We start from the raw sequence: 26,788 nt of genomic DNA on the forward strand, positions 1-26,788 counted from the left end.
AAATAGTAGCAAAATTAAACGACAAGCATTTTATATGAGAGATTCCATCATGAGGAAGAATATGCTTATTGAGGCCAAGCGACAAATTATTTTCTAGTTTTAAGTGCATTTATAAATAAAACACGGAAACTTAATTTTCTATTTATTTTTTTATCACATTTTTGTCAACATGTTGGTTATGTGGCCCTGCTTATAGCGGTTCAAGTTTTTCGGGGGCAAATCTATACTTTACAGCAAGTCTATAGAAATCAGAAGTATTGTGTTGGCTTCTTTTCTTTAGATCCAAGACAGAGGGTATATCTTTGTCGGCACAGCAGGCTGATACTTTCTTACTTGTTTACCAAAAATGTTCCACTGAAAAATATTTACTTTTGTTTCAGCCATTTGTGTCATTAGTACAGGTGTTTAAGGGCTTCGTGTGTCTAAAACAACTAAGCGTAATATGTATTTATTTATTTATTCTTTTTTTTCAAGAATGATGACCTTGATAGAATAAAAAAAACAGATAAGAAACCCAGTTGTATTATCGGTTATTTCCTATAGAAAAATTAAATAAAGTAAGTCAACCCGATGTTGTAAATAGAATAATTTCCACGTGGATCTTGAACGAAAATAGATAAGTTACACTATACATACATACATACATACATACATACATAAATATGTATTAAGAAAGTCACAAAATGTTTTAGAATATTACCCTTGTATATTGATGGATGACTTAATCAACTATAACACTTCTTTTAAGAACATTTCCTCAAGGGCTGACAGACGAAAGAAGGGCTGTTTTATACGACTTGAATGTTGTTGTTCCCACAAACATAACAAAAGGTACAAGAAAGACTACTCTCATATCAATGGGCTTACTGCGATTCATATTCGTACAATGATGACATGAGACCTTTTTATCGCCGGAGACCGAACGGCGTGTCTTAAAACACCACCTGTAGAGAAGTATTACATGACTGAAATATTTAGGAAATGTTTCCTAAAACAAGTAAAAAAAGTATCAGTCGGCTTTGCCGACAGAGATATACCCTCAGCCTATGTGAATTGAATTTTTCATCTACGGATAGATCGAATGTATTTTGGGTCATTTCAGAATTTTGTGGCCCTTTTTGTACATTTGAACTTGACGACAAAAATGTGGATTTAAGTTCAAAAGTGTTGCGGAATAGACCGACATGGTATATTTTCAATAGATATCGCACCCACTAGTAATTTCAGTGGGTCATCGTATAACTTTTGGACCATGGACTTGTCCACGGAATGCATAATATAGCTGTAAACAGGACCACAACGAACAGCATCAGTATACATGTACCAAGGTTCTTCAATCAGACCCTAAACTGCACTTAGACACACATGTTGAATTTTTGTGGGGGGCGAGGGGTACCCTAAGAAGAGGACCGACAAAATATTAGGAGATCCAAAGTTTGGACCAAATTGGTTGCCCCGTTCCAGAGATATCGTGCATATATATATATAATTGTTCCACAAGCATCCCATACGGGACAGGGGAGACTTTTCTCATATCAATGAGTGCACCCGGATATGAGACCTACTGTTTATCGCCGAGTCCGAACGGCGTTTACGACACCACTTTGTAGAGAAGTTATACATATATGGCTGAAATATGGCAGGAAATGTCGCCAACATCACTGAGGTGTATTTTGTCACCGTTGAAAATTTTTGATGTTGCCTGGCCGCGGAATCGAACCCACGACCTTCAACGTGCAAGGCGGGTGTGCACACCATTGCACCACGGTGGCACCCGATATCGTGCATAATTTTTTGAAATATTGGAGGGAAATAACGGAAGTTGTGGTCAGGTATTGCCCATTTTCGAACTGAAACTAAGTTTGGACAAAATATGACAAAGGCCAAATTTTGGACCAAATCGGTTGATCAGTTCAAGAGTTATCATGCTCTCCAGCCTCTACATATGGTGCCATAGGGGTTTTTTACACATTTCGGGCTGTTTTCTCAATAAGTATGGACTTGTCCCTGAAAGAAAACTTTTACCGTTGTAATTGAGGCAGCGAGTGTAAGTTGCTTCAACAAAAATCGAAGTAATTCGAGAGCAGGTTTTAAAGTGAACTTATTCGAAATTTTGGATGTACCCGAAGGAGTGAAAAAATAACGTCCGTATTTGAAGCTGATCTATATCGCGTAGATATATTAGGATGTGTAAAGTATGGACCCAATCGGTCACTCCCTTCAAGAGTTATCGTGCGCACAATTTTTTCGAACATTTTTGAACTTTTGTGGGAGGAGGGTGTACCTGAAGGAGTTGTTGTTGTTATAGCAGTGTTTATTATGTTTGTATGTTCGTTCTTCTGTTCAATCTGGCTCTAGGTCTATCTCCAGTTCCAGGAAAGTGACTGCTTCGATGGGATGTAACCACAGATCCACTGGAGTTAGATGAGCAGGTTTGGCTGGGCAGTTGAAAAGGTGTTTTTTGTCGTGCGGGTCTATGCAGCATACTGGGCAAATGTCTTGCACGGCACGGTCGCTTTCCGCCCAATAAGAATTTAGGCGACTGACGCTCCTCAGCTGCGATAGATGGGGGATGTATTTTGAGGACTTTGTGGTCGGTATTCTGCTACCGTCGACCACGACATTCAATTCTCTTCCAAACTGCGCTGTCCATGTGGTGAACAGAGTGGCTGTTGATTTTGTGGTGGAAATCTGCATATTCCTCGAATGGAAAAAGGTGGTAAGATCGGTTAAATAGTTGTTCAGTCTCTCACACATGTCATCAGGATAGGTACCCGACGCCAGGATCGTGCAATCATCCGCATATGTTACAATCTTGATGCCGTCTGGAGGGGGCGGAATACAGCAGAGGTAGAGGTTAAACAGTTCCGGAGATATCACCCCACCTTGGGGAACTCCCTGTTTCACTCTACGGGGTTTGGACTTCTTATTCCTGAATTCCACGTACGACTGGCGTCCACACATATAATTGACTATCCAACGTTTCAAGCTTGGCTTGGAGGGTTGTCTGCTCAATGTCCTCAAACAGCGTGGAGTGCCTGACTGTATCAAAGGCTTTTGACAAGTCAAGCGCCACCATCACTGTTCTACCGCACGGCCGTCTCTGGTTGAGTCCTTGACAAATATGTGTGGTAATGGCGTGCAGCGCAGTTGTCGTGCTGTGCTGCTTACGGAATCCATGCTGATGATCGGCAACTTGATAGATATTTCTGATACTGGTGAGGACTAAGACCTCAAGGGTCGTTGCTACGGGAGACAAAAGCGAAATCGACCTTTACGATTCACTTTTGCTGGCATCCTTGCCGGGCTTCCGTAGTGGGACCACCCTGCCCATTTTCCAGACTTCGGGAACAATGAACGTGGATAGCGACAAGTTGAGAACTTTAGTGAGATACTCCACCTCCGGCTCATCCAGCGGCTTCAGCATTACCAAGGAGATTTCATCAGGGCCCAACGCTTTGCATGATTTAGCGTTCCTGATGGCATTGGCAACATCATCCATTGTAAACTGTGGTGATTCCTCCTCGGCAGGAAGAGATCTATTGCGACTTAATACTCTTCTCTTCGCCCTGTCACTCTCGGGATGCTCGACAAACTGTCGATTGAAATTACTTGCGCACCTCTTCGGGTCAGTCAACGTAACGTCGCCAAACGTAACTGAGGTCCTATCTTCCCTTCTTCCAGGGTTCGAGAGTGGCTTAACCGTTTCCCACAATTCACCTATACCGGCTCCAATGTTGCAGCTCTTCAGATGATTTAACCATTTGTTCCGCTTATGCTCGCCGACCAGCCTGTTAACTTCCAGTGTCAGCTCCCTGACTTTGGGGTCATTGGGGTTGATACGACGAAGCTCATTACGCTCATTTGCTAATCCCGTCGCCTCTGCTGGGAAATTTGGTCTTACTTCGAGTATTCGCCCAGCAGGGATATGGCGAGCGGCTGCAGCAGTGATGACGTCCCGGAACGTCCTTTCCGCTACCCGAACATCAGAAGGATTGGGCAATTCTCTGAAGCGGTGATTGGTGAACTCTCTGAAACTCGGCCAATCAGGTTTTTTATGATTGACGAACGTGCGGCGTTCAGAGGTGATGAAGTCGGGTGGTCTGCTAATGGAGACAATTATGGGGGGAGATGGTCTGATCCAAGGGAAATGACGGGTTGCCAGGTAACGTCATTTGTCAGACCAGGTGACACGATGGTTATGTCAGGCGAACTGTAACACTCTCCTCTAATTCTGGTAGGGGCGTCCTCATTGACCGTGCAAAACGTAGAGCTATCAATCTGCTCAGCCAGCGCTTTACCTCTCTGGTCGTTTCGGAGGCCGAATGCCACATCTCATGATGCGCATTAAAATCCCCCAGGACCAGACGATTATGACCTTGCAAGAGCGGGCTAATGTCAGGCCTTTAATCAGGGATACAGCTATTTCTCGGCGGCATGTATACATTCAGCAACTCTATCTCGGCAGCTCCACACCTGACTGCTACCCCCATACATTCCATGTACGGGTCATTAGAGACAGCCTCAAGCGAGATAGGACTGTATTGGACAGACTGGTGCAATAGGAAAGCCAATCCCCCACCTCCACTTATGGTGCGATCTTTCCTCAGGACATTGTAACCATCACAAGCTCTAAGCTGTGGTTGTTGTTCAGCTTGGTTTCCTGCACCGCCACGACCTTGATGTTCTTCCGACTCATAAAATCTACTATCTCCTCGATCTTACCTCGGAGTCCATTGCAATTCATTTCCAACTGTGTTAAAAATGAGTTACTAGATTTGAACTGAACAGACAAGTTAAATAAAACTCTGTAATAATAACAATATTTTTATTTGTTTTATATATTTTTGAGAATTTTCTTGAAGCCCTATTAAAGCTGTCTATAAAATACATTATTTGTAAAAACATTTTTTAAGAACTCTTCTAGCTATAATTTGCATTTCTCAAATATTTATTGGAAAAACTTTCTGAGTCGTGTGTCCCCTTATATATTTAAGTGTGTTCAGGATTGCGTATAAGTGTTGACAGTACGTATACGCCACCATATCACCAAGGAAAATAATAATAAGAAAAATACATCGGTGTTGACAACAGCAGATAACAGTTTCCTTAGCCGATATAATTTTAATTTTCGGTAATAAAAATTTGACCTTGATTCGAATATTTTACACTGCCACCGCCACCATTGGCCACCAATAAAGAAACACTAAAATGTTGCCATTATTTTTACGATTAACAAATTGTCTTGGCGCGGACAATTTTAAAAATTTCTATAAAAAAGCAAATTAAGACGTCACAATTAATTTTTGTTATCCATTACTTTAGTTATATATTGGATAATTACATACACCCGAGTACAAGTGTTTGTTAAATTTTCTCAATAAAAAATTTTTTTGCAAAAATGTTTGTAAATATTTTGGCATCCACCATTGAAATATATGATATATTGCTGCCTCCTATTAGCCACAAATTAATATTTCTATACATTTTATATGGTTAGTTTTGTTAGTGCAAACAAAAACACAAAACGTGTAAAAATTGTAAATATTTTTGTAATGCAATTAGAAATTGTTTCGGAATTTTTTTTCTGAAGGGCTTTGACATTAATTACTAAGGTCATCAGATTTGAATTGGTGTGTTTTCAATATTATTTTAAATTGAAATTGTTATGAAAATAGTAGTAAATAATAAAATAACAAGACGTGGTGATTCACTTATTTTCTATAGATGGAATATGGAAGACCTCCAGAGGTCTTGTGTTTTTAGAAGTCTTCAAGGTGTGTTTTGTCAAAAGGCTCTTCTGTCTATAGAAGATCTCAAGAAGTCTTTTACCTATAGAAGTCTTTAATAAACAGTTTGTTGAGTCCAAATTTGTTATAGACACTACCTTTAATAGTGTAGAATACTTTCTTATATGTAAAGATGACCTTTGCGAGGCCTAATATCAATAGAAAACCTTTTAAATCGCATAATCTCATCTCGTATATATTTTCTGTAATGGATAAATGTAATCCAAATGAACAATGTATACAAAATACAATCTTAATTACCGTTACACGTTCAGTTCTCAGTTTAAATTGTCAGGGTCCATTCATTCGTTGCAAAGAGAAGAGCAAAAAATGTAAAAAACAACAAACGTTGCTACAACATCAAATCTGTGTAAATAAAAAATTGAAATCAAACAAAATTTGCATAATTTTTAATTTAAGCTAATTAAGAAGGCTTACATCAGAACAACAAAAACGACAACAACAACGATGATGGACCGGGGAATAACTAATTGCAATGGTGGTTTCAATTCAAACCATAGGAATACGAACACCAAAGACTTTTAGGTGATCTTCTATTCGCAGAAGAACGTTGGGAGGTCTTCTTTTCCATGAAGACATTGAAAGGCAATTCTATCCACAGTAGACCTCTAAGAGATATTGTATACATTGAAGACCTCACAGAAAACTTGTTGGTAGTTTATATTCATAGAAGATCTTTAGGAGATCTTCCTTTCATTCATAAAAGACCATCAGGAGGTCTTCTGTTCATAGAAGAACTTTAGGAGGTATATTATCCATAGAACCTGTAAGAAGGCTTCTATCCACAGAAGACAAAGGTCTTCTATCCATAAAGGACCTATCTCTAGAAGAATTTAAGGAGGTCCTCTAGCCATAAAAGACCTTTAGCAAGTCTTCTATCTACAAAAGGACTTTTAAATGTTTTTTATTCACAGAATAAGTTTAGGAGGTCTCCTATCAACAGATGAACTTTCTATCCACAAAAAACATTTTGGACGTCTTCTGACCAAGTCTTCGATCCACAAAAGACCTTTAAGAATTTTTTTTTATCGATAGAAGACCTTTAGGAAGTCTTCTAGCTACAAAATATCTTTAAGAAGTATGTTATCCATAGAATTTCCTTTAGGAGGTCTTCTATCCACAGGGGATCTTTAGACAGTCTTCTAGATATGGAAGACTTTTAAGATGTCTTCTATATGTAGGAGATCTTTAAGAGTTCTTCTACCCATAGAAGACCCCAAGAAGCTCTTCTCTCTACAGATGACTATTAGGAGGTCTTCTAGTCATTGAAGACCTTTGGGAGATCTTCTATCAACGCAGACCTTTATGAAGTCTACTATACATAGAAGAATTTTTGCAGATCTTCTCTACGCAGATGACCTTTAGAAGTTATTCTTACCTTAAAGGACTTTCAGGAGGTCTTCTCACTACACAAGACCTTAAGGAGGTCTTCCAAACATAGAAGACATTAAAGAGGTCTTCTAAACATAGACGACCTTTTACAGATTTTTTTTATCCACAAAAGACCTTAAGGACTTCGTCTATCCACAGAAGGTCTTTAGGTGATCTTCTATACAGAACACCTTTAGAAGTTCTTCTAATCATAAAAGACCTTCAGGAAGTTTTTTAATCATACAAGTAAGACCTTTAGGTGGTCTTCTATCCATAGAAGTCCTTTAGCAGGTCTTCTATGCATAGAAGAACTTTAGTAGGTTCTCTATCCATAGAAGGTCTTTAGGAGGTCCTCTATACATATAACACCTTTAGAAGGTATTCTATCCATAGAAGGCCTTTAGGAGGTCTTCTATCCACAGAAGACCTTTAGAACGCCTATGGTTAGAAGACTTTAGAAGGTCCAGTATCTGTAAAAGAAAAAGGAGGTCCTCTGTTTTCAGAAGGCCCTTAGAAAGTCCTCTATCTATAGAAGAAATTTAGGTCTTCTATCCACAGAAGACCTTAGGAACGTCTTCTAACCATAGAAGGTCTTGTATGTATTTCAACTACAGACGACCTTTACAAAACCTTCTATCCATGCAAGACCTTTACGAGGTCTTCTAGTTATACTCGCAGCATACCTTTAGAAGGTGTTCTAGCCATAGAAGACCTTTAGAGGTGTTCTAGACATAGGAGACCTTTAGTAGGTCTTCTAGTTACAGAAGACCTTTAGAAGGTCTTCTAGCCACATAACAAATTTTGGGGTTATTTTAGACATACAAGACCTTTAGAGGTTATCAATCCACAGAAGACCTTTAAGAGGACTTCCATCAGCAGAAAACCTTTAGGAGGTCCTCTATACATGGAAGACCCACAGGAGGTCTTCTTTTCATAGAAGACCGTTGGTGGGACCATTACCATTAGGAGGTCCTCTATACATCCATCGAAGAAGACCTATTGGAGCTCTTCTCTCCATAGAAGACCTGTAGGAGGTCCTCTATCTATAGGAGGCCATTAGGAGGTCTTCTTTCCATAGAAGACCTTTGGTAGGTCCTCATTCTAGAGTAGACCTTTAGTAGGATTTCTATCCAAAGAAGACCTTTAGAAGAGCCTCTTTTCATATTACACCTTTGGTAGGGCCTCTATACATAGAAGACGCTTAGGGGGTTTTCTATTCGTAGAAAACCTTAAGGAGGTCCTGTATCTATAATATACCTTTGGGAGGTTTTCTATCCATAGAGGACCTTTAGGAGGTCCTCTATCTGTAGAAGATTTTTAGGTGGTCCTCTATCTATAGGAGACTTTAAGCAGGTACTCTATCTATAGAAGACCTTTAGAAGGTCTGTTATCCTTTTAGAGCTCTTCTCTCCATAGAAGACCTGTAAGAGGCCCTCTATGTATAGAAGACATTTAGCAGATCTTTCCATAGAAGAAGACCTATTGGAGGTCTTCTATCCATAGAAGACCTGTAGAAGGTCTTTGATCCATAGAAACCTTTAGGTTATCCTCCAACCACAGAAAACCTGTAGAAGGTCTTTTATTCATAGTAGATCCTTAAGAGGTCTTGCGTCCATATAATACCTTTAGGTAAAGGACTTTAGGAGATCATTTGTCCATAGAAGACCTTAGGGGAGTATTCTATCCACAGAAGACCTTTAGGAGATCTATAGCTATAGAAGACCTTTAGGAAATCCACTATCCGTAGAAGATCTTTAGGTGGTCTTCTTTCCATTAAAGACCTGTAGGAGCTCTTCTATCCGCAGAAGACCTTTAGTAAGCCGTCTAGCTATAGAAGGCTATTAGGAAATTTAATTATGGAAAACCTTTAGGGGTTCTTCTATACATACAATACCTTTAAGGGTCTTCAATCCACAGAAGACCTTTGGGAGGACTTCTATCAACAGAAAACCTCCCAGTCATAAAACACTTTTAGGAGGCCATTTAAGAGGTCCGTCACTCATAAACGACGTTTAGGAAGCCATCTGGCCATAGATGACCTTTAGGAGGTCTTCTCCCTACAGAACACCTTTAGGAGTATAGAAGACCTATAGGGGGTCTTCTATCCACCGAAGACCCATAGAAGACCTTTAGGAGGTATTCTATCTTAGGGGGTCTTATATCCATAGATTTTTTCCATGAAGTTTCTGGGTGTTTATATCCACACAAGACCTCCTCCATCGAAATCCAAGGAGCTCTTCTATCCATATAACACCTTAAGTGGCCTTCTATCTACAAAAGAACCCAAGGAGATCTTCTATTTATATAAAACCTTTAGAGGCCTTTAATCTACAGAAGACCCCATCGAAGATCGTTAGGAAGTCTTAGCCATAGAAGTGCTTTAGAAGAAGGGTTCCATCAGTAGAAGAGCTATTACATGCCTCCTATCCACAGAAGACCTGTTCATCTTCAAGGTTTTTTTTTATCCATAAAAGACTTTTTGCAGATCTTCTAGGTTAGGTTAGGTTTGGGGATGTGCAGTCACTAATTTATGACTGCGTCATTCGGAGACCTTCCGGTCCATTGTGATCATCCAGGGGAAATACGAGGAAAGTACTGTAAAGAAAAGAAATGATGGAGAAAAGAGAAGAGAGAAGAGAGGCAAAAAATAAAAAGGAAGTAATGAAAATGTATATGAAGTAATTGAGTAAAAAATTTCAAAAAGAAAAATAGTTTTAAGGGAGAAAAAGTTTGGGTGGCGATGGTTGGATGAAAATTAGAAATACGGTTAACGTGTTCAGGTTGCGCTGTGCCAGCCACTGCAGATTTCTGATGATGTTGTAGATTGCAGCAGGTTCCACAGTTGAATAGAAGGTTAGACACGGTGGAAAGTGAACACCCACTAATCTATGCCGCATACGAACCAGGGCTGGACATCGACACAGGATGTGCTCGATCGTCTCCATCTCCTCCTCATCCTCACAGAGTCTGCAATAGTCAGTAAAGTCATTATCCCATTTGATGGTAAAGGCCCTGATATAGCAGTGTCCAGTGATAACACCCGTCATTACTCTAACTTCAGCTTTACTCAGGTTCAACAGAGAATTCGTTCTTTTTACTGATAGAGACGGCCAAAGGGATCTTGACACAATGCACCTAGGTTCATTATACCATAATTCACTGGCTCATTCGTCAGAGATCGTTTCAATACTTTGGAAAAAGTGACAAATGGGTGGTTTGATGGAGTCAGCGATTGCTAGATCTGTAGACTGCGATCCTCGTCTAGCTAATTCGTCTGCTCTTTCATTACCCCTATAGTCGCAGTTTGATGGCGTTAAGATGCGCTTGACTATCCACAAAGATAGTCACCGGTTCAAAGATTTCTACATCCAGACTTTTTTATCAATTCCGCTGCCTTCCAAATCGCGAAGATTTCAGCCTGGAAAACACTACAGTTGCTATCTAATCTGTAAGTGTACTCAAGACCTAGCCTTTCACAGTAGACTCCAGCCCCAGTACCTTCTTCCATCTTGGAACCGTCTGTATAAAAAGCCAGACCGTCCAGAGGGGGGTAACTGCGGTTCCAGTCGTCTCTACTAGGGATAACAACATCTATATTGTGAAATCTCAGGCCTGGTGATATATAGTCGCTTAGTTTTCCACGTTGGTTCACATTGATACCTGATTCATTCAGGATACATCCATGCCCATAGGCACAATCACGCCAGAGATTCTGTTCACACAGTCTTAGGGCACTACGAGTTGCTTGACACATAATGCTGAGGCTCAGAGGCCTTAAGTTCAGCATTGCGTTCAGAACAGCTTGGGTGTGCTCCTGGTGGCTCCAGTTATAAGAATCGATACAGGTCTTTGCACCTTGTCTATTTTGCTGGATGTAGATTTTTGGCGCAGTGAGTACAACCAAACAAGAGAACCATAAGATAAGATGGGCCTCACCACTGTGTTATATAACCAGTGTATAATCGATGAGTTTAGACCCAACTTTTCCCAATAGAGAGGACTTCGCCCGCTCCTCAGCATTCCTATTCCATCGTAATTGACAGTCCAGGATTGTACCAAGGTATTTTGAATCGGGCGAGAGCTGAAGCTGCACTCCATCCAGTTTTGGTGGAACAAGGACGCCGATATTACGCTTCCTCGTGAACATTACCAGTTCTGTCTTAGTTGGATTTACTCCAAGGCCTTTCGCCTTGGCCCAACGCGACAGCGGATAAGGCTCCTTGCATAAGCTCCGAAATGGTGGACGGGAACTTACCGGAAATCAGTAGTACTAAGTCGTCCGCATAAGCAACAACTTTGATACCTTGATTATCGAGCTCCGTCAAAATATTATTTATAACGAGTAGCACAGCAACGGTGAGAGCACTCCACCCTGGGGGTGCGTCTATCTCGCACTTACAGTGTAAGTGAATGAAAACAAACAATGAACATTATGTGGTTGTTGTTTTCTTCACTCATACTAAAACATTGATGGAAATTCTTGGGCGACCCTAGATTCTAAGGTATTACTTTTCCTACTATTACCAATGCTCACATTATACCTACGTCCCCCCTCAGAAAAATTAAAAATAAAACACATTGTCGGTTGACCTTAAAAATAGCTGCAATAAAATTGCAAATAATAAATTGTTTTAAACAAATCACAACAACTAAATGATAATAAAACAAAATGAAATGAAAAAAGAAATAAAAATGAGTGATGACTTATTAGTTGAACAACAACAACGGCAAAAAAATCTTAGACACATCTAATAGCAAAATTAACAAGAGCGTAAACAAACATGTGGTGTGTCCGTCCCACCGTTCGTCTAGCCACCTGTCGGTCATTACTAGACTGCGGAATCCTATGCAAATGCATATATGGTTAGGATGGTCGTAGAGAAAATCTGATTAGACAGAAACTCGTTTTATTACAAAATAAAACGAATTAGGCCCAGAAATTTTTGCATATTTTGCATATTCTGCATATCATGCATATTTTGACATATTTGTACATATCTGCATAAAATGAGCATATGCAAAATCATATGCAAAAATATATTCAAATATTTGTGGTCTAAATATCCCACCGAAATGGCTGAAATTTGGTATTAAGTCTTCGTTAGGGGTATGCAACTTTACAACTGAAATCTGTCCGCATAGGTCTACGTGTTCATATAGCCCCCATAGAACGGTACCTACCGATATTGGATATTTTGAAAGTTGTAGCCTCAATATCCCGCCGAAATGACTGAAAATTGGTATTTAGTCTTCGTTGGGGGTATAAAACTTCCCACCTGAAATTCCTCGGTATAGGTTCACGTCTTCATATAGCCCCCATAGAACGGCACCTCCGGATTTCTGGTATTTTGAAGGTTGTGGCCTCAATATCCCTCCGAAATGGCTGAAATTTGATATTAAGTTTTCCTTGGGGGTATAAAACTTTGCACCTGGAATTTCTCGATATAGGCCCACGTCTTCATATAGCCCCCATAGAATGGTACCTTCCGATTTTCGGTATTTTGAAGGTTGTGGCCTCAATATCCCACCGAAATGACTGAAATGTGGCATTTTGTCTTCGATGTGGGTATAAAACTTTCCACCTGAAATTTGTCGGTATAGGTCTACGTCTTCATATAGCCCCCATAGAACGGTACCTCCCGATTTTCGGTATTTTGAAGGTTGTGACCTCAAAATTCCTCCGAAATGGCTGAAATTTGGTATTAAGTCTTCCTTGGGGATACAAAATTTTCCACCTAAAATTTGTCGGTTTAGGTTCAGACCTTCATATAGCCCCCATAGAGCGATATCTCCCGATTTTCGGTATTTTGAAGGTTGTGGCTGTGGTTATGCATTTCTCTATTTTATTGACTTGTCTGAAAAGAATTTTAAAAAGAACAAGTAAAAAAAGTATCAGTCGGCTTGGCCGACAGAGATATACCCTCAGCCTGTGTATATTGAAACAATTTTTCCCAAAAAACGTATGTATTTAAAGGGTTTTAAAAATTCTGAACGTATGAACCGACAAAAATGTTGATAAGATTAAAGAGCAGACGTTTTGCGGGGGAATTACTTAAAGGAATTTATCGACATTGACCATTATGGAAGTCGATCTCCAGCCACTACATATGGTGCCATAGGGGTGTTTTACTCCCTTCGCTTAAGAAGTGTGGTTTTGCCCCTGAATAAACTTTTACTGCCGTAATTGAGGCAGCGAATGCAAGTTGCTTCAACAAAAATAAAAGTGATTCGATAGCAGGTCTTAAAGTGAACTTATCCGAAATTTTGTTTGGGAGGTACTGGATGAAGTGGACAAATATAGTCCATATTTGAACCTGATCTATATCTGGTAGATATAATAAGATGTGTAAAGTATGGACCAATTCGGCCACTCCCTTCAAAAGTTACCGTACGAAAATTTTTCCGAACATTTTTGAAATTTTGTGGGGGGAGGTACCTGAAGGAGTGGACCGATATAGCTTATCTTCGAACTTAAACTATGTTTGGACAAAATATTCCAAAGGCCAAATTTTGGACTCAATCAGCAGATCCGTTGGAGAGTTATCTTGCGCTCCAACCACCTCACACGGTTTCATAGGGTTTTTGTGAAACTTTCAGGCTATTTTCTCAGGAAGTTTGGACTTGCCCCTGATGAAACTTGTGCCGTCGTATGGGAGGCAGTGAATACAAGTTGCTAAAACAAAAATCAAAGCGATTCGAGAGCAGGTCCTAAACTGAACTTATCCGAAATTTTGTGTGGGAGGTACCCGAAGGAGTAGACCTACTGAGTCCATATTGGAACCTCATCTAAGTCTGGTACATATTTCACGTTGGGCAAAGTATGAACCAAATCGGTTACCCCCTTAAAGAGTTATCGTGCGCACAAATTTTCCGAACATTTTCGAACTTTTGTGGGGGAGGTACCGGAAGAAGTGGACCGATATAGCCCATCTTCGAACTTAAACTAAGTTTGGGCAAAATATTACGAAAGCCAAAATTTGAACCGAATCGGTTTATCCGTTCGAGAGTTATCGTGCGCTCCAGCCAGCAGGACAGACAGACAGACGGACGGACATGGCTAGATCGACTCCATATTGTCTGAAACACATTTCGTCCAAACATACTTGGGGTCTAAAACCATTATTTCGAGGAGGCACATTTTCATCGTATCAAAGTGTATATACCCTCCTTAGCCTAAAGGCTGAGGGTATAAAAATTGTACACACAAACATTTTTGTACCTATTATTGAAATATTTGTTGCATAAGAAAATATGTAAAATGCATAAATTTTGCATATGCAAAAATTTATGCATTTTGCATAATTTTGCATATGTCATATGTTTCGATTGCAATGTAATCAGAAGCCAAACATATGCCCAGACCCAAAATTTGACATGAATCGGACCAAAAATAGGGGTTGCATAAAATTCCGCTGTCTAGTCATTACAATTGCCGTTTGTACACCACTCGTGTAAATGTGTGAAATAAACAAAATAAATTAAAAAAAAACTACCTCATAGATACAACAAAAAAATTGCAATTTATAAAAAATAATAAATATTAGCTATTTTTAGTGTCACATGTTTTTATTATTATTTTTTTTTTTTTTTGTTTAAAGGAACTATTAACTCTTGAAAACAGATTAAAATGTCACGCAAAAATGTATTGTGTATGGTTTTATATTTGCTTCTTGTGAGTTGAATACTGCTGTGGCGATAAAATATTGTCTCCCATTTTAATTAGCATCTTTAACAGACAAACTGACAATAAAAACACAAAAATTCCCACAAAACAACAGACGATCAAACAAGTCAATGTCCACCTCTCCAATTGGGCTATTTAAAAAATAAGTAATTTATTGGCATTTTGCTCCCGCATTGGAAATGCAAAAAAAAAACAGAGGAAAAAACTGCAGCAGGGTCTATAAATAATAAATGAGTGGAAATTTATTTAAATTAACATTGCATTGCTAATAATTTGGCATACATTTTACGACATGCTGCACTGGATATGTATGTATTAATATACATACGAGTGAGTAAATATCGAAAAGTATGTATGTAGTTATGTACCTCAAGTACAAACAAAGAAACGACAAGCCGGCAACAGCAACTGTTGTTCATTCATAATGAAGATGAAAACAATTGACAGAATAAATAAATATTGATGAATGGTGGAAACAAGTAAAGAATCCATTTATCAACCAAATATTACATATACTAATTTTCTCTGCAGTGTGTTGTGCAAAATTTTTGATTTAAAGTGACCCAAAAAAATTAAGAATTTGAAAAAAATAATTACATGTTTTCTTTTGAATTTTGTCGGTAACGGCCGTAGTAAGCTATTCGTTTATTCATCGTAGCGCCATCTATTATTTATTTTGAAAATTCATTGGCATAAGAACAAATGGAACAAACTTTCTGAAAAAGCTTTCCAATTATGGTGTTGCCATCTTCGTTGCTATTTCCGACCAAAATATTATAAAAGGAAAATTTGGCCCACATTAAACTACAAAATGTTATTTTAAAAACCACACCCTATATTTAGTGACAAAAATGCTAAAAAAAATTTCAAACATTTCCCTAAATTTTACTGAATTTGTTGTTGTTGTAGCACCGCAAATTGGTTCGATTGTGTATTATTTCAGTGTATTGTTGAAGTGGTTTATGTTGGCTTTCCCCAGCAAAAATAGTCATTACAAAACCCATTACTAACCCATTATTATAACAAGGGCATGTCGCGCGATATATGCGGTTACTTATTTAAGTAGTTACGACTTGTTTAACTACTTATTTAAATGTCCTAAAAATAACCACCAAAAAATTCAAAAATTTTGCGGAAAAGGTACTTAAAGGAATGGACCGACATAGACCAATGGGGGTGCCATAGGGGGTTTTTACACCATTCGGGCTATTTTCTCAAGAGGTATGGACTTGCCCCTGAAACAACTTTTACCATCGTAATTGAGGCAGCGTATGTAAGTTGCTTCAACAAAAATCAAAGTGATTCAATAGCAGGTCTTAAAGTGAACTTATCCAAAATGTTGTGTGGGAGGTACGGGATGGAGTGGACAAATATAGTCCATATCCGAACCTGATCTATATCTGGTAGATATTATGAGAATGCGCAAAGTATGGAAGTGACTGATTTCACTCCCATCAAGAGTTATCGTGCGCACAATTTTTCCGAACATTTTTGAACTTTTGTGGGGTAGGTACCTGGAGGAGTGGACCGATATGGTTTATCTACGAACTTAAAGTAAGTTTGGAAACAATATTACGAAGGCCAAATTTTGGCCGGAATCGGCATATCCGTCTTGCGTTTCCACCCATAAACATTGTGTCATAGGGTTTGTTTTTCAACTTTCAGGCTATTTTCTCAGGAAGTATGGACTTGCCCCTGAGGAAACTTGTACCTTCGTATAGGGGACAGTGAATACACGATGCTACAACAAAAACCAAGGCTATTCGAGAGCAGGTCCTAAACTGAACTTTTCCGAAACTTTGTGTGGGAGGTACTCGAAGGAGTTTACCGATTGAGTCCATATTGGAACCTCTTCTAAGTCTGGTAGAAATTTCATAATGTGCAAAGTATGGACCAAATCGGTTACTACCTTCAAGAGTTATCGTACGCACAAATTGTCCGAACATTTTCGAACTTTTGTGGGAGAGGTACCGGAAGGAGTGGACCGATATACTCCATCTTTGAACTTGAACTAAGTTTGGACAAAATATTACGAAAGCCAAATTTTGGACCGAATCGGCAGATCCGTTTGAGAGTTATCTTGCGCTCCAACCACTACACACTGTGTCATAGGGGTTTTTGTAACTTTCAGGCTATTTTCTCAGGAAGTATGGACTTGCCCCAAATGAAACTTACAGCGTCGTATAGACGACAGCGAATACACCTTGCGTAAACAAAAATCAAAGCGATTCGAGACCAGGTCCTAAACTGAACTTTTCCGAAATTTTGTGTGGAAGGTACTCGAAGGAGTGTACCGATTGAGTCCATATTGGAACCTCATCTAAGTTTGGTAGAAATTACACGATGTGCAAAGTATGGAGCAAATCGGTTATTCCCTACAAGAGTTATCGTGCGCACAAGTTTTGAGAAAATTTTTGAACATTTGTGGGGGAGGTACCTGAAGGAGTGGACCGATATGGCCCATCTTCGAACTTAAATCGAATCTAGACAAAATATTTCGATACCCAAAATTTGAACCGAATCGATTGATCCGTTCGAGAGTTATCGTGCGCACCAGCCAGCCAGACAGACCGACAGACAGACGGACGGACATTGCTAGATCTACTCAAAATTGTCTGAAACGGATATCGTACAAACATACTTGGGGTCTAAAACCATTATTTCGATGAGGCACATTTTTGGTCGTATCAAAGTGTAAATACCCTCTTTATCCTAAAGGCTGAGGGTATAAAAATCAAACCATCAAGGAAATTCGTCGATTTTGTACGGATCATATTATAAGTTATTGGTTCCTTTTGCTATTCGTGTCCCTAAAGACGACAATTTTACCCCATTTAGAAGATAAGTCATTTTTGCAAATGTCTGAAAAATTAAATGAATATTTCTCGGAAACCATAAAAGGTATCGGGTTTTGTATTTGCAGAGAGATACCCGAGAGTGTCCTCTTTCAGCCCACATGTGGGTTTTCTTATAATTTGCATATTTCCTTCGTATTCCTTTTTTATACCAGAACAATATGAATGATTTGTACGAATATGTTCAGTCCATTAACACTAGCTGCTGTTATTGGATGCTGCATTTATATTTAAGTTATTAAGAAAATGTAAATGTGAATTATTTATACAACTCGTCGTTTAAGTTAAGTTAATTTAGTCGCAACTGGCGCCTCCTCGTTTACTTGGGGATAAAAAGGTGTCAATTGGTTCCCTTCGCATTACTTAGGGGTAAATATTTGTACTAGTATGGATTAGAACTAGTTCTGGACTACTTCAATTGCGACAATTGGAATTTTCGTTGCAAGCGGGTTGATCTTCCTGGAGAATCGCGAATTATCTTTAGGCGATTGAAAATGTTTGCAGGGCCAACAACACACAAATATACGGGATACAAAGACAATAGATAGCGATGACGTAATTGAACTGAAAAACAATAGCAAAACAAATACAACAAATAGCAAACTAAGCGATAATTGTATGATTATGCCAAAACAAATGGAATCACATCAATGACAGGTAAAGTAAGAACTAGAATGATTGAGAAAATTCTATCCAATAGATGTTGTTGTAACTCGATTTAAACAAAGTAACTGCTCAATACCTTACAATTCAATTATTCAAATTAACGGAAATTCAACTAAATTAACTTATACCCGCGTTACACTTAACCGTGTTAACCCATTGGGTTTGGGTTTCAAATGTCAATTCCATAGCGCAAACGCCAAATAAATCCTCATGGAGTGGGTTAACCCGGCAAAAAACTCTAGTGCAACCGTACTATTGAACCTACTAGTTACATTCCTAACAATATAAAGATGATCTATTATGAAAAACCCAGGAGTATTTTTTAATTAAAAAAATTATTTTAATTTTGTTAATTAAAAAATAGTATTTCTTTGAAAAATATTATAAAAAATTCAAAAGTTTAACGTTGGCCTTATATTCATTCCTCTGTAACTACTGGACCTAATTTGTTTTTTAATTCAGCGGAGCTGATTATGTTACCTGTCAATAAAAAATAGTGAAAATATCTTTACAAAAGTTACAAAATGATGACCAGGAAAAAGCGATTCTGAACCAATCAATGTGTGCCGTTCAAATTAAAATTGCTTAACTCCATAAAATGAAAAATTAAAAATGATTAAATGTATATTTGTCATTGTTTATTTGTAATTTAAATGTGCTAATCTTTATTATTAAGGAAAGTTGTTATAAATATAAAAAGTTATGATTATATCAAGGGCTTTGACACTTAAATTTAAGATTTTTCAAAAAGTGGAGTTAATCGCTGTGTCTCTCCAACTGGAAGAGTAGGCTCAGTGGGATAAGTATTACTTCTTTCCAGCTGCAGTGACATAGATGTAATCTGCATATACCAAAAGTAAGTTACCTTCAGGCTCACGTGCATTAAGAAATATGTTGAAGATGACAGGTTCAAGAAGTGAACCTTGCACACGTGTCAATTGTACGGTCAAATAAGAAAGGGTGCAACAAGATCATCAAACAACTGCACATGTGAAGAAGACAAATATTTCCACTCTACTATGCGCTTGTTGAATTTCAATCCCTCCCAACAAAAACTCCCGTTACCAAAAACTGGATTTTAAAGTACTTTTTCGGAACTGTAACTTCTTACAAATCAATATTAATTTTTTTCTGCCATTACCTTGGCGATGCTGCTAACCCCAGATGAATAACTGGTTTTACGAATATGCATATATTTTACAGGCGCCCTTTTAGGCAGGGGCGCGCTTCTTTGCATTGAAGTATAGTGAGGGCGCCCACTGAGTTGTTTTTGCATTTGCTTCTCTCTCTCACTTACAGTGTGCGTGAATAAAAACATCATGTGGTTGTTGGTTTTTTTCACCCATGTGTTTTTTTCACCATATATGTGTATATACTAAAACATTGATGGTAAATCTTGGGCGACACTACTTTTAGCAGACCTTTTGTTTTCATTCCAAGACATGTATTAATTAATAACATTATTATTAATTAATTTTATTAATTATTGAGCAAATCTTGAAGATGAAATTTTTACAGTAGATTGTTTCATAGAGGTATGTGTTGACTGACAACTTTGGTTTAAATTGTCAAAGAAATATGGCATAAAATTATTGCAACAACAAAATTATGTGTTAATGAAACAATAACGAGAAGTATAGAAATTTAGCAATTAGAAGACGTACAAAAATAAATAAGTTATTTATTAACAAAACAGATTAAGACCAACCTCCGTCAATTAACACAATTAAAAGAAATGTCCATAATTATCACTTTTCAGACAACTCTTGATAACACAAGCACTGACTTAATTCGGAAAAAAATATATTAATATTATTTAATAAAGCAAGTGATCCTCAAACCTTTGTAATTAACACATACCGGGTTTCCGGATTATATTTTAATTAAATTAAATTTGTCATTCCGTTTGTAACACATCGAAATATTCATCGGAGACCCTATAATCAGGTGATCAGGGTAAAATTTTAAATCGATATAACCAAGTCCGTCTGTTGAAATCAAGTTACTGCTCGCAATTTTTAAGATAGAGCTTTGTATAGAAGTTTCTATTGCTCCTATGATGCTTAGTATTGCAAATGGGCTATATCTGTCCATGTCATTTTTTTATTATAAAAATTAGCATACCCGCGACCACGTTGCTGAACCGTCGTATTGACTTTTAATCACAACTTTATGCTTTATAAGTTATTCATTTCGGATTTTAAATTTATTACCAGCTTTTGTCTGTAAACTTTCTTTTCTCTAACGGACTTTGTCGGATTTTTTCGCCCCATGATTCTGTTTAGGATTTATGATCGTCCCTCTCCCTTATCTTTATCCTAACGCAATCTAATTGTAAATGTTAAGAAATGGTAAAGTCGGATTCTCCTGCTTTTTGACTCTTGACGCAAATTAATTTGCAAGCCGATGCGTTCCTGAGTTTAGCAAATATGGTGATTATAAAATAATATAGCCCTCCGAAATCCATCAACAAATATATAGTCTGTGCAAATTTCATGAAAACCCGTTCAGAAGTTTGTTTTGAAGATATGTATAACACATTTATAAAGTGGGCGTGATGAGGTAAAGACTTAAAGAGTCCACAAAAAAGTACCTGGATTCTGAAATGCAACCATCACTTGGGCATTCCTTAGAAGGAAAATCCGTTTTGTAAGTATAACATATTAAAACCAGTAAGGAAAGCATCAAAGTCGGGCGGGGCCGACTATATGAAACCCAACCCACTGTGAATAGGTAAAATATATATGGGAGCTATATCCAAATACGAACCGATTTCGATAAAATTTGGCACACTTATTTCTAGACCAAATTCCGTCACACATTCCATATTCCATTGAGATCGGACATATATAACGTCTATCGTGTGCCAAATACCAAAAATCGGCCGACAATTTATATGGAAGCTATATCCAAATCTGAACCGATTTCGATATAATTTGGCACATTTATCTATAGACCTAATTCCATCACACATTCCAAATTTCATAAAAATTGGGCAGATACAGCGTGTTTGGTGCATCAAATATCTCAAATCGGCCGAAAATATATATGGGAGCTATATCCAAATCTGAACCGATTTTCACCAAAAGCAATAGCGTTCTTCATTAGGCTAAAAAAATTATCTTACTAAATTTTCAGCCAAATCGAACAATAAATGCGACGAACGGACGAACGGACGGACATGCACAAATCGACTAAGAAATTGATTCTACGCATATCCCTAGAAGGAACTATGGGTCTATCACTTTTCCTTAGGCATGTTACATACAAATGCACTAACACATAATACCCTTAACACATGGTGGCGTAGGGTATAAAAAGTGGACGCGGTGGGTTGCTGTGGCCTCAACCTTCAAAAAACCGAATATCGGGAGGTACAATTCTATGGAGGCTATATGAAGGCGTGGACCTATACCGACAAATTTCTGGGCCAACGAAGACTAAGTACCAAATTTTGAGTCATTTCGGTGTGATAGTGAGGCTAAAACCTTCAAAATCCCAAAAATCTGGTGGTCCCGTTCTATGGGGGCTATATGAAGGCGTGGACCTATACCGACAAATTTCATATTGGAAAATGTATACACCAGATGAAGACCAAATACCAAATATCAGGCATTTCGGTGGAATATTGAGACCACAATCTTCAAAAAAAAAAAAAACGAAAATCGGAGGTAACGTTCCATATAAAGAAGTGGACCTATACCGACAAATTTAAGGTGAAAATGTTTATACCATCAACGAAAACTAAATACTAAATTTCAGCAATTTCGTGGTATATTGAAGCCGCAACCTTCAAAATACCGAAAATCGGGAGGTACACTTCTATGGAGGCAATATGAAGGCGTGGACCTATACCTACAAATTTCAGGTGGAACATTTTGCACCCCCCAACGAAGACTAAATACCAAATTTCAGCCATTTCCGTGGAATATTAAGGCCACAACCTTAAAAAAAAAACGAAAATCGGGAGTTACACTTCTATGGGGCCAATAAGAAGGCGTGGGCCTATATCAAAAAAAATTATATGGAAAGTTTTGTACCCCAAATGAGGACCAATTACCAAATTTCAGCCATTTCCGTGGAATATTGAAGCCACAGCCTTCAAAATACCGAAAATCGGGAGGTACTCTTCTATGGGGGCAATAAGAAGGCGTGGACCTATACCGCAAAATTTTATATGGAAAGTTTTGTACCCCAAATGATGACTAAATACCAAATTTCAACCAGTTCGGTGGAATATTGAAGCCACAACCTTCAAAATACCGAATATTGCGATGTACCGTTCTATGGGGGCTGTTTTTTTATTGTATTAAGCGATTAAGTTATTATAAAAATTTAAATCTTCATTAAAAATTCTTTTGATTTTTTTCAAAATTGAAAATTAGTTTTTAGAAACATTTTTCCCTTACACAACAAATGTTTCCTACGTTTTCTAAGAATTGTGCAAAAAATAGTTGAATCCCTCCCAACGATAGTTGAATCGACCATAATCAACGTAAAAACAAAACACCATGGCAACTCTACGAAAATAAAAAGCTCATAGCATTAGGTTGATAAACATTTCTCGTCGAAAATGTCTAATAAACAACAATAAAAGCTCTTCACCACAATTAATTGCTGAAAGCTCTTTTCTTCTTCTTCTAAATAACATAACATTGATGTTTACAGTGACAACAGGCTAAACCAAAAGTTAATGTACAAAATTGTATAAAAAAGTACAAAAGAAAAACAACCTACCTTCAATGATCTGCACTAATGTATGAAACCATTGGCTGTGTTAATTAAGACATTTACTTATAATTAATAAGAAAAATAAAATAATTCAACAAAAACAACTACAACAAAACACCATAGCAAAATGTCAGCTGTTAAAAGATGGATTTATCGTCATGCCCATTCCCATACATCATCGTCGTCGTCGTCCTCCCAAACAAAAAATCAACGAGGACGCAGTCAATCGTTAGATGTCCAGGCATTGGAACGTAGCGGCATAAGGACATTGTTGCAAAATGTAATGGCATAATGAATATGATTTTCTTTTAGTATCGATTTTCTCTAAATTTTAAAATTGAAAAAAAAATATAAAGGGTTATTTTAAAAAATTATAAAATTAAAAAAAAATATTCTTATATTCTATCCCAAATATATATTCTTCCCAAATATTCCCTCTATAATTTATCACCCACTTTTTCCCTTCTGATTATGGCGATGACTTTCTACTATCAGTTTCAAATAAAATTTCCCACAAGAAGGATCAATTAATGGTCTTTATTTGCACATGTGTAATTCCCCATTAGACCCCCCACCCAACCCCCTTTAAATAACAATAAAATTTAATATTTATTTTTGTTTTGTTTTTTTCTCTCTTTACAGCGTGTTGCGGCACATCAACAGCAGTTGGCAGTACAAAGTGAGTTTTGTTTTTCTAATTATTTATTTGTTTTGTTTTGTTATCTTTCCAAACTACAACAAGTACTCGTAGATACCCAGATATTTAATAAGCAAAAGCAAGTACCAAATGTTAACATGACAAACAACAATCGATTATTATTGTTGTTTTTATTGTAATATTTATTTGTTTATAATTCAAATATTAACTACCAATTCAAATAAACCTTGACTTTGACAACAATTCGCAAATACTTAAATTAAAAAAAATATGGGTAAATAAATAAAAGCACACGTGGATATGAGGAGGAGTTAATAAAAAACAATAAAAAAATGTATTGAAATTTTTTATATTTTTATACCCATTTAGAATAAAAAATATTTTCTTAAAAAAAATAATAAAAAATTTAAAATTTGTCAAAATACAACTGAAAACAAATTTTAATACCCTCAATCATAAAAATAATTGAAACCAGATTTCCACAATTTCATATCCTCAACGAAGACAAAATAACAAATTTCAGCCGTTTCGTTGGGATATTGAGGCCACAACCTTCAAAATATCGAAAATCGGGAAGTATCGTTCTATGGAGGATATATGAAGGCGTGCACCTATACTGAGAATTTTCAGGTGAAAAGTTTTACACCCCCAATGAAGACTAAATACCAACTTTCAGCCATTTCAGTGGGATATTGAGGCCACAACCTTCAAAATATCCAAAACTCGGAAGGTACCGTTCTAAGGGGGCTATATGAAAACGTATCCCTACACCAACAAATTTCAGTTTGAAAGTTGTATACTTCTAACTAAGACTAAATACCAAATTTCAGCCATTTCGATGTCATATTGAGGCCACAACCTTCAAAATACCGACAATCGGGAGGTACGGTTCTATGGGGCCTATGTGAAGGCGTGAACCTATACCGACAAATTTCTGGTGGAAAGCTTTATATCCTTAACGAAGACAAACTAACAAATTTCAGCCATTTCGGTGTGATATTGAGGCCACAACCTTCAAAATACCGAAAATCTGGAGGTACCGTTCTATGGGGCCTATATAAAGGCTTGGACATATACCGACAAATTTCTGGTGGAAAGTTTTATATCCTCAACGAAGGCAAAATAGCAAATTTCAGGCATTTCGATGTCATATTGAGGCCACAACCTTCAAAATACCGAAAATCGGGAGGTACCGTTCTATGGGGCCTATATGAAGACGTGGACCTATACCTACAAATTTCTGTTACAAAGTTTTATATCCTCATCGAATATAAAATAACAAATTTCAGCCATTTAGGTGGGATATTGAGGCCACAACATTCAAAATATCAAAAATCGGAAGGTACCGTTCTATGGGGCCTATATGAAGGCGTGGGCCTATACCGAAAAATTTCTGGTGGAAAGTTTTATATCCTCATTGAAGACAAAACAACAAATTTCAGCCTTTTCGGTGGGATATTGAGGCCACAACCTTCAAAATATCGAAAGTCGGGAGGTATCGTTCTATGGCCCCTATATGAAGACGTGGACCTCTACCGACAATTTTCTGGTGGAAAGTTTTATATCCTCAACGAAGACAAAATAAAAAATTTCATCCATTTCGGTGGGATATTGAGGCCACAACCTTCAAAATACCGAAAATCTGGAGGTACCGTTCTATGGGGCCTATATGAAAGCTTGGACCAATACTGACAAATTTCGGTTCGAAAGTTGTATACCTCTAACTAAGACTAAATACCAAATTTCAGTCATTTCGGTGTGATATTGAGGTCACAACCTTCAAAATATCGAAAATCGGAAGGTACCGTTCTATGGAGGCTATATGAAGACGTGGCCCTATATCGACAAATTTCAGTTGAATAGTTGTATATCTCTAACTAAGACTAAATACCAAATTTCAGCCATTTCGGTGTGATATTGAGGCCACAACCTTCAAAATATCGAAAATCGGAAGGTACCGTTCTATGGAGGCTATATGAAGACGTGGCCCTATATCGACAAATTTCAGTTGAATAGTTGTATATCTCTAACTAAGACTAAATACCAAATTTCAGCCATTTCGGTGGGGTATTGAGACTAAAACCTTCAAAATATCAAAAATCGGGAAGTAACGTTCTATGGGGGCTGTATCAAAACGTGGACCGATATATCACATTTTCAATACCAAACTAGGGATAGGTAACTCGAATTTCGATTAGTCGATTAATCGACTTTTGGCAGTCAAAACCTTCAAAATACCGAAAATCGGGAAGTAACGTTCTATGGGGGCTGTGTCAAAACGTGGACCGATATATCACATTTTCAATACCAAACTAGGGATAGGTAACGCGACTTTCGATTAATCGACTTTTGGCAGTCAAAAGTCTAAAAATCGTAGTCGACTTTTGTCAGGAGGGAAAATCGCATAATCGATTATCTGGTAATCGATCTTCGAGTTTTGCCCATAGATTGTCGACTTGGCGGTTTTACAGTTACAAAAGAAAACTCGAAAATCGACGAATAATCGATTTGCTGCTGTTATGAAAAAGTCGAAAGCCGAGTTTTAGGCCATCTGAAATAGTTGCAAGACCGAAAAATCGCATTTTTAGTTAGACCAAAATCGAAAAGTCGAAAAAATCTATTATTGCTTTCCAGTACCTACCCCCTTTACCAAACATCTACATCGAATTATAATGTTTTATGTTAAAAATTGCGAGCTGTATCTTGATTTCAACAAACAGACGGACGGATTTGAATATAGATGGAAGCCCTTCCATACAAGAAGAAGGCCTTCATTACAAATGAAAGCGCTTCTGACAAGTTCTAAAAAAATAAAAGCACTTCTGAAGCTTTTCTATACAGGTAAAATCCCTTCTGAAGATCTTCTATACAGATGGAAATCCTAGAGAAGATCTTTTAAGCTATAGAAACATTCGGATGGCCTCCTTTACAGTTGGAAGACCTTCTATGACAATGACAGCCTTCTAAAGGTCTTCTACACTGATAGAGTTTCTTCTGAAGACTTTCTGTGCAG

The 26,788-nt window shown here is 37.6% G+C and overlaps 1 protein-coding gene across 9 annotated transcripts in view; it reads left to right on the forward strand.

Moving 5' to 3' along the window:
- SNF4Agamma (SNF4/AMP-activated protein kinase gamma subunit) overlaps window positions 1–26,788 on the forward strand; it is a 501,567-nt gene that overhangs the window by 269,833 nt on the left and 204,946 nt on the right. For 5 of the 9 annotated variants that reach the window (XM_073980020.1, XM_073980036.1, XM_073980044.1 and 2 more), the window contains exons 2-3: window positions 23,055–23,397; window positions 23,760–23,796. In XM_073980020.1, coding sequence (XP_073836121.1) covers window positions 23,245–23,397; window positions 23,760–23,796 — 190 coding nt within the window. In that variant the 5' untranslated portion in view covers window positions 23,055–23,244. The remainder of the gene's footprint in view (window positions 1–23,054; window positions 23,398–23,759; window positions 23,797–26,788) is intronic. The other 4 variants (XM_073979972.1, XM_073979982.1, XM_073979993.1 and 1 more) reach the window with 1 other exon arrangement.

This window comes from Musca autumnalis, unplaced genomic scaffold (genome assembly GCF_047663935.1).
Source record: "Musca autumnalis isolate F117 unplaced genomic scaffold, ASM4766393v1 scaffold_1, whole genome shotgun sequence".
Lineage (NCBI taxonomy): Eukaryota > Metazoa > Arthropoda > Insecta > Diptera > Muscidae > Musca > Musca autumnalis.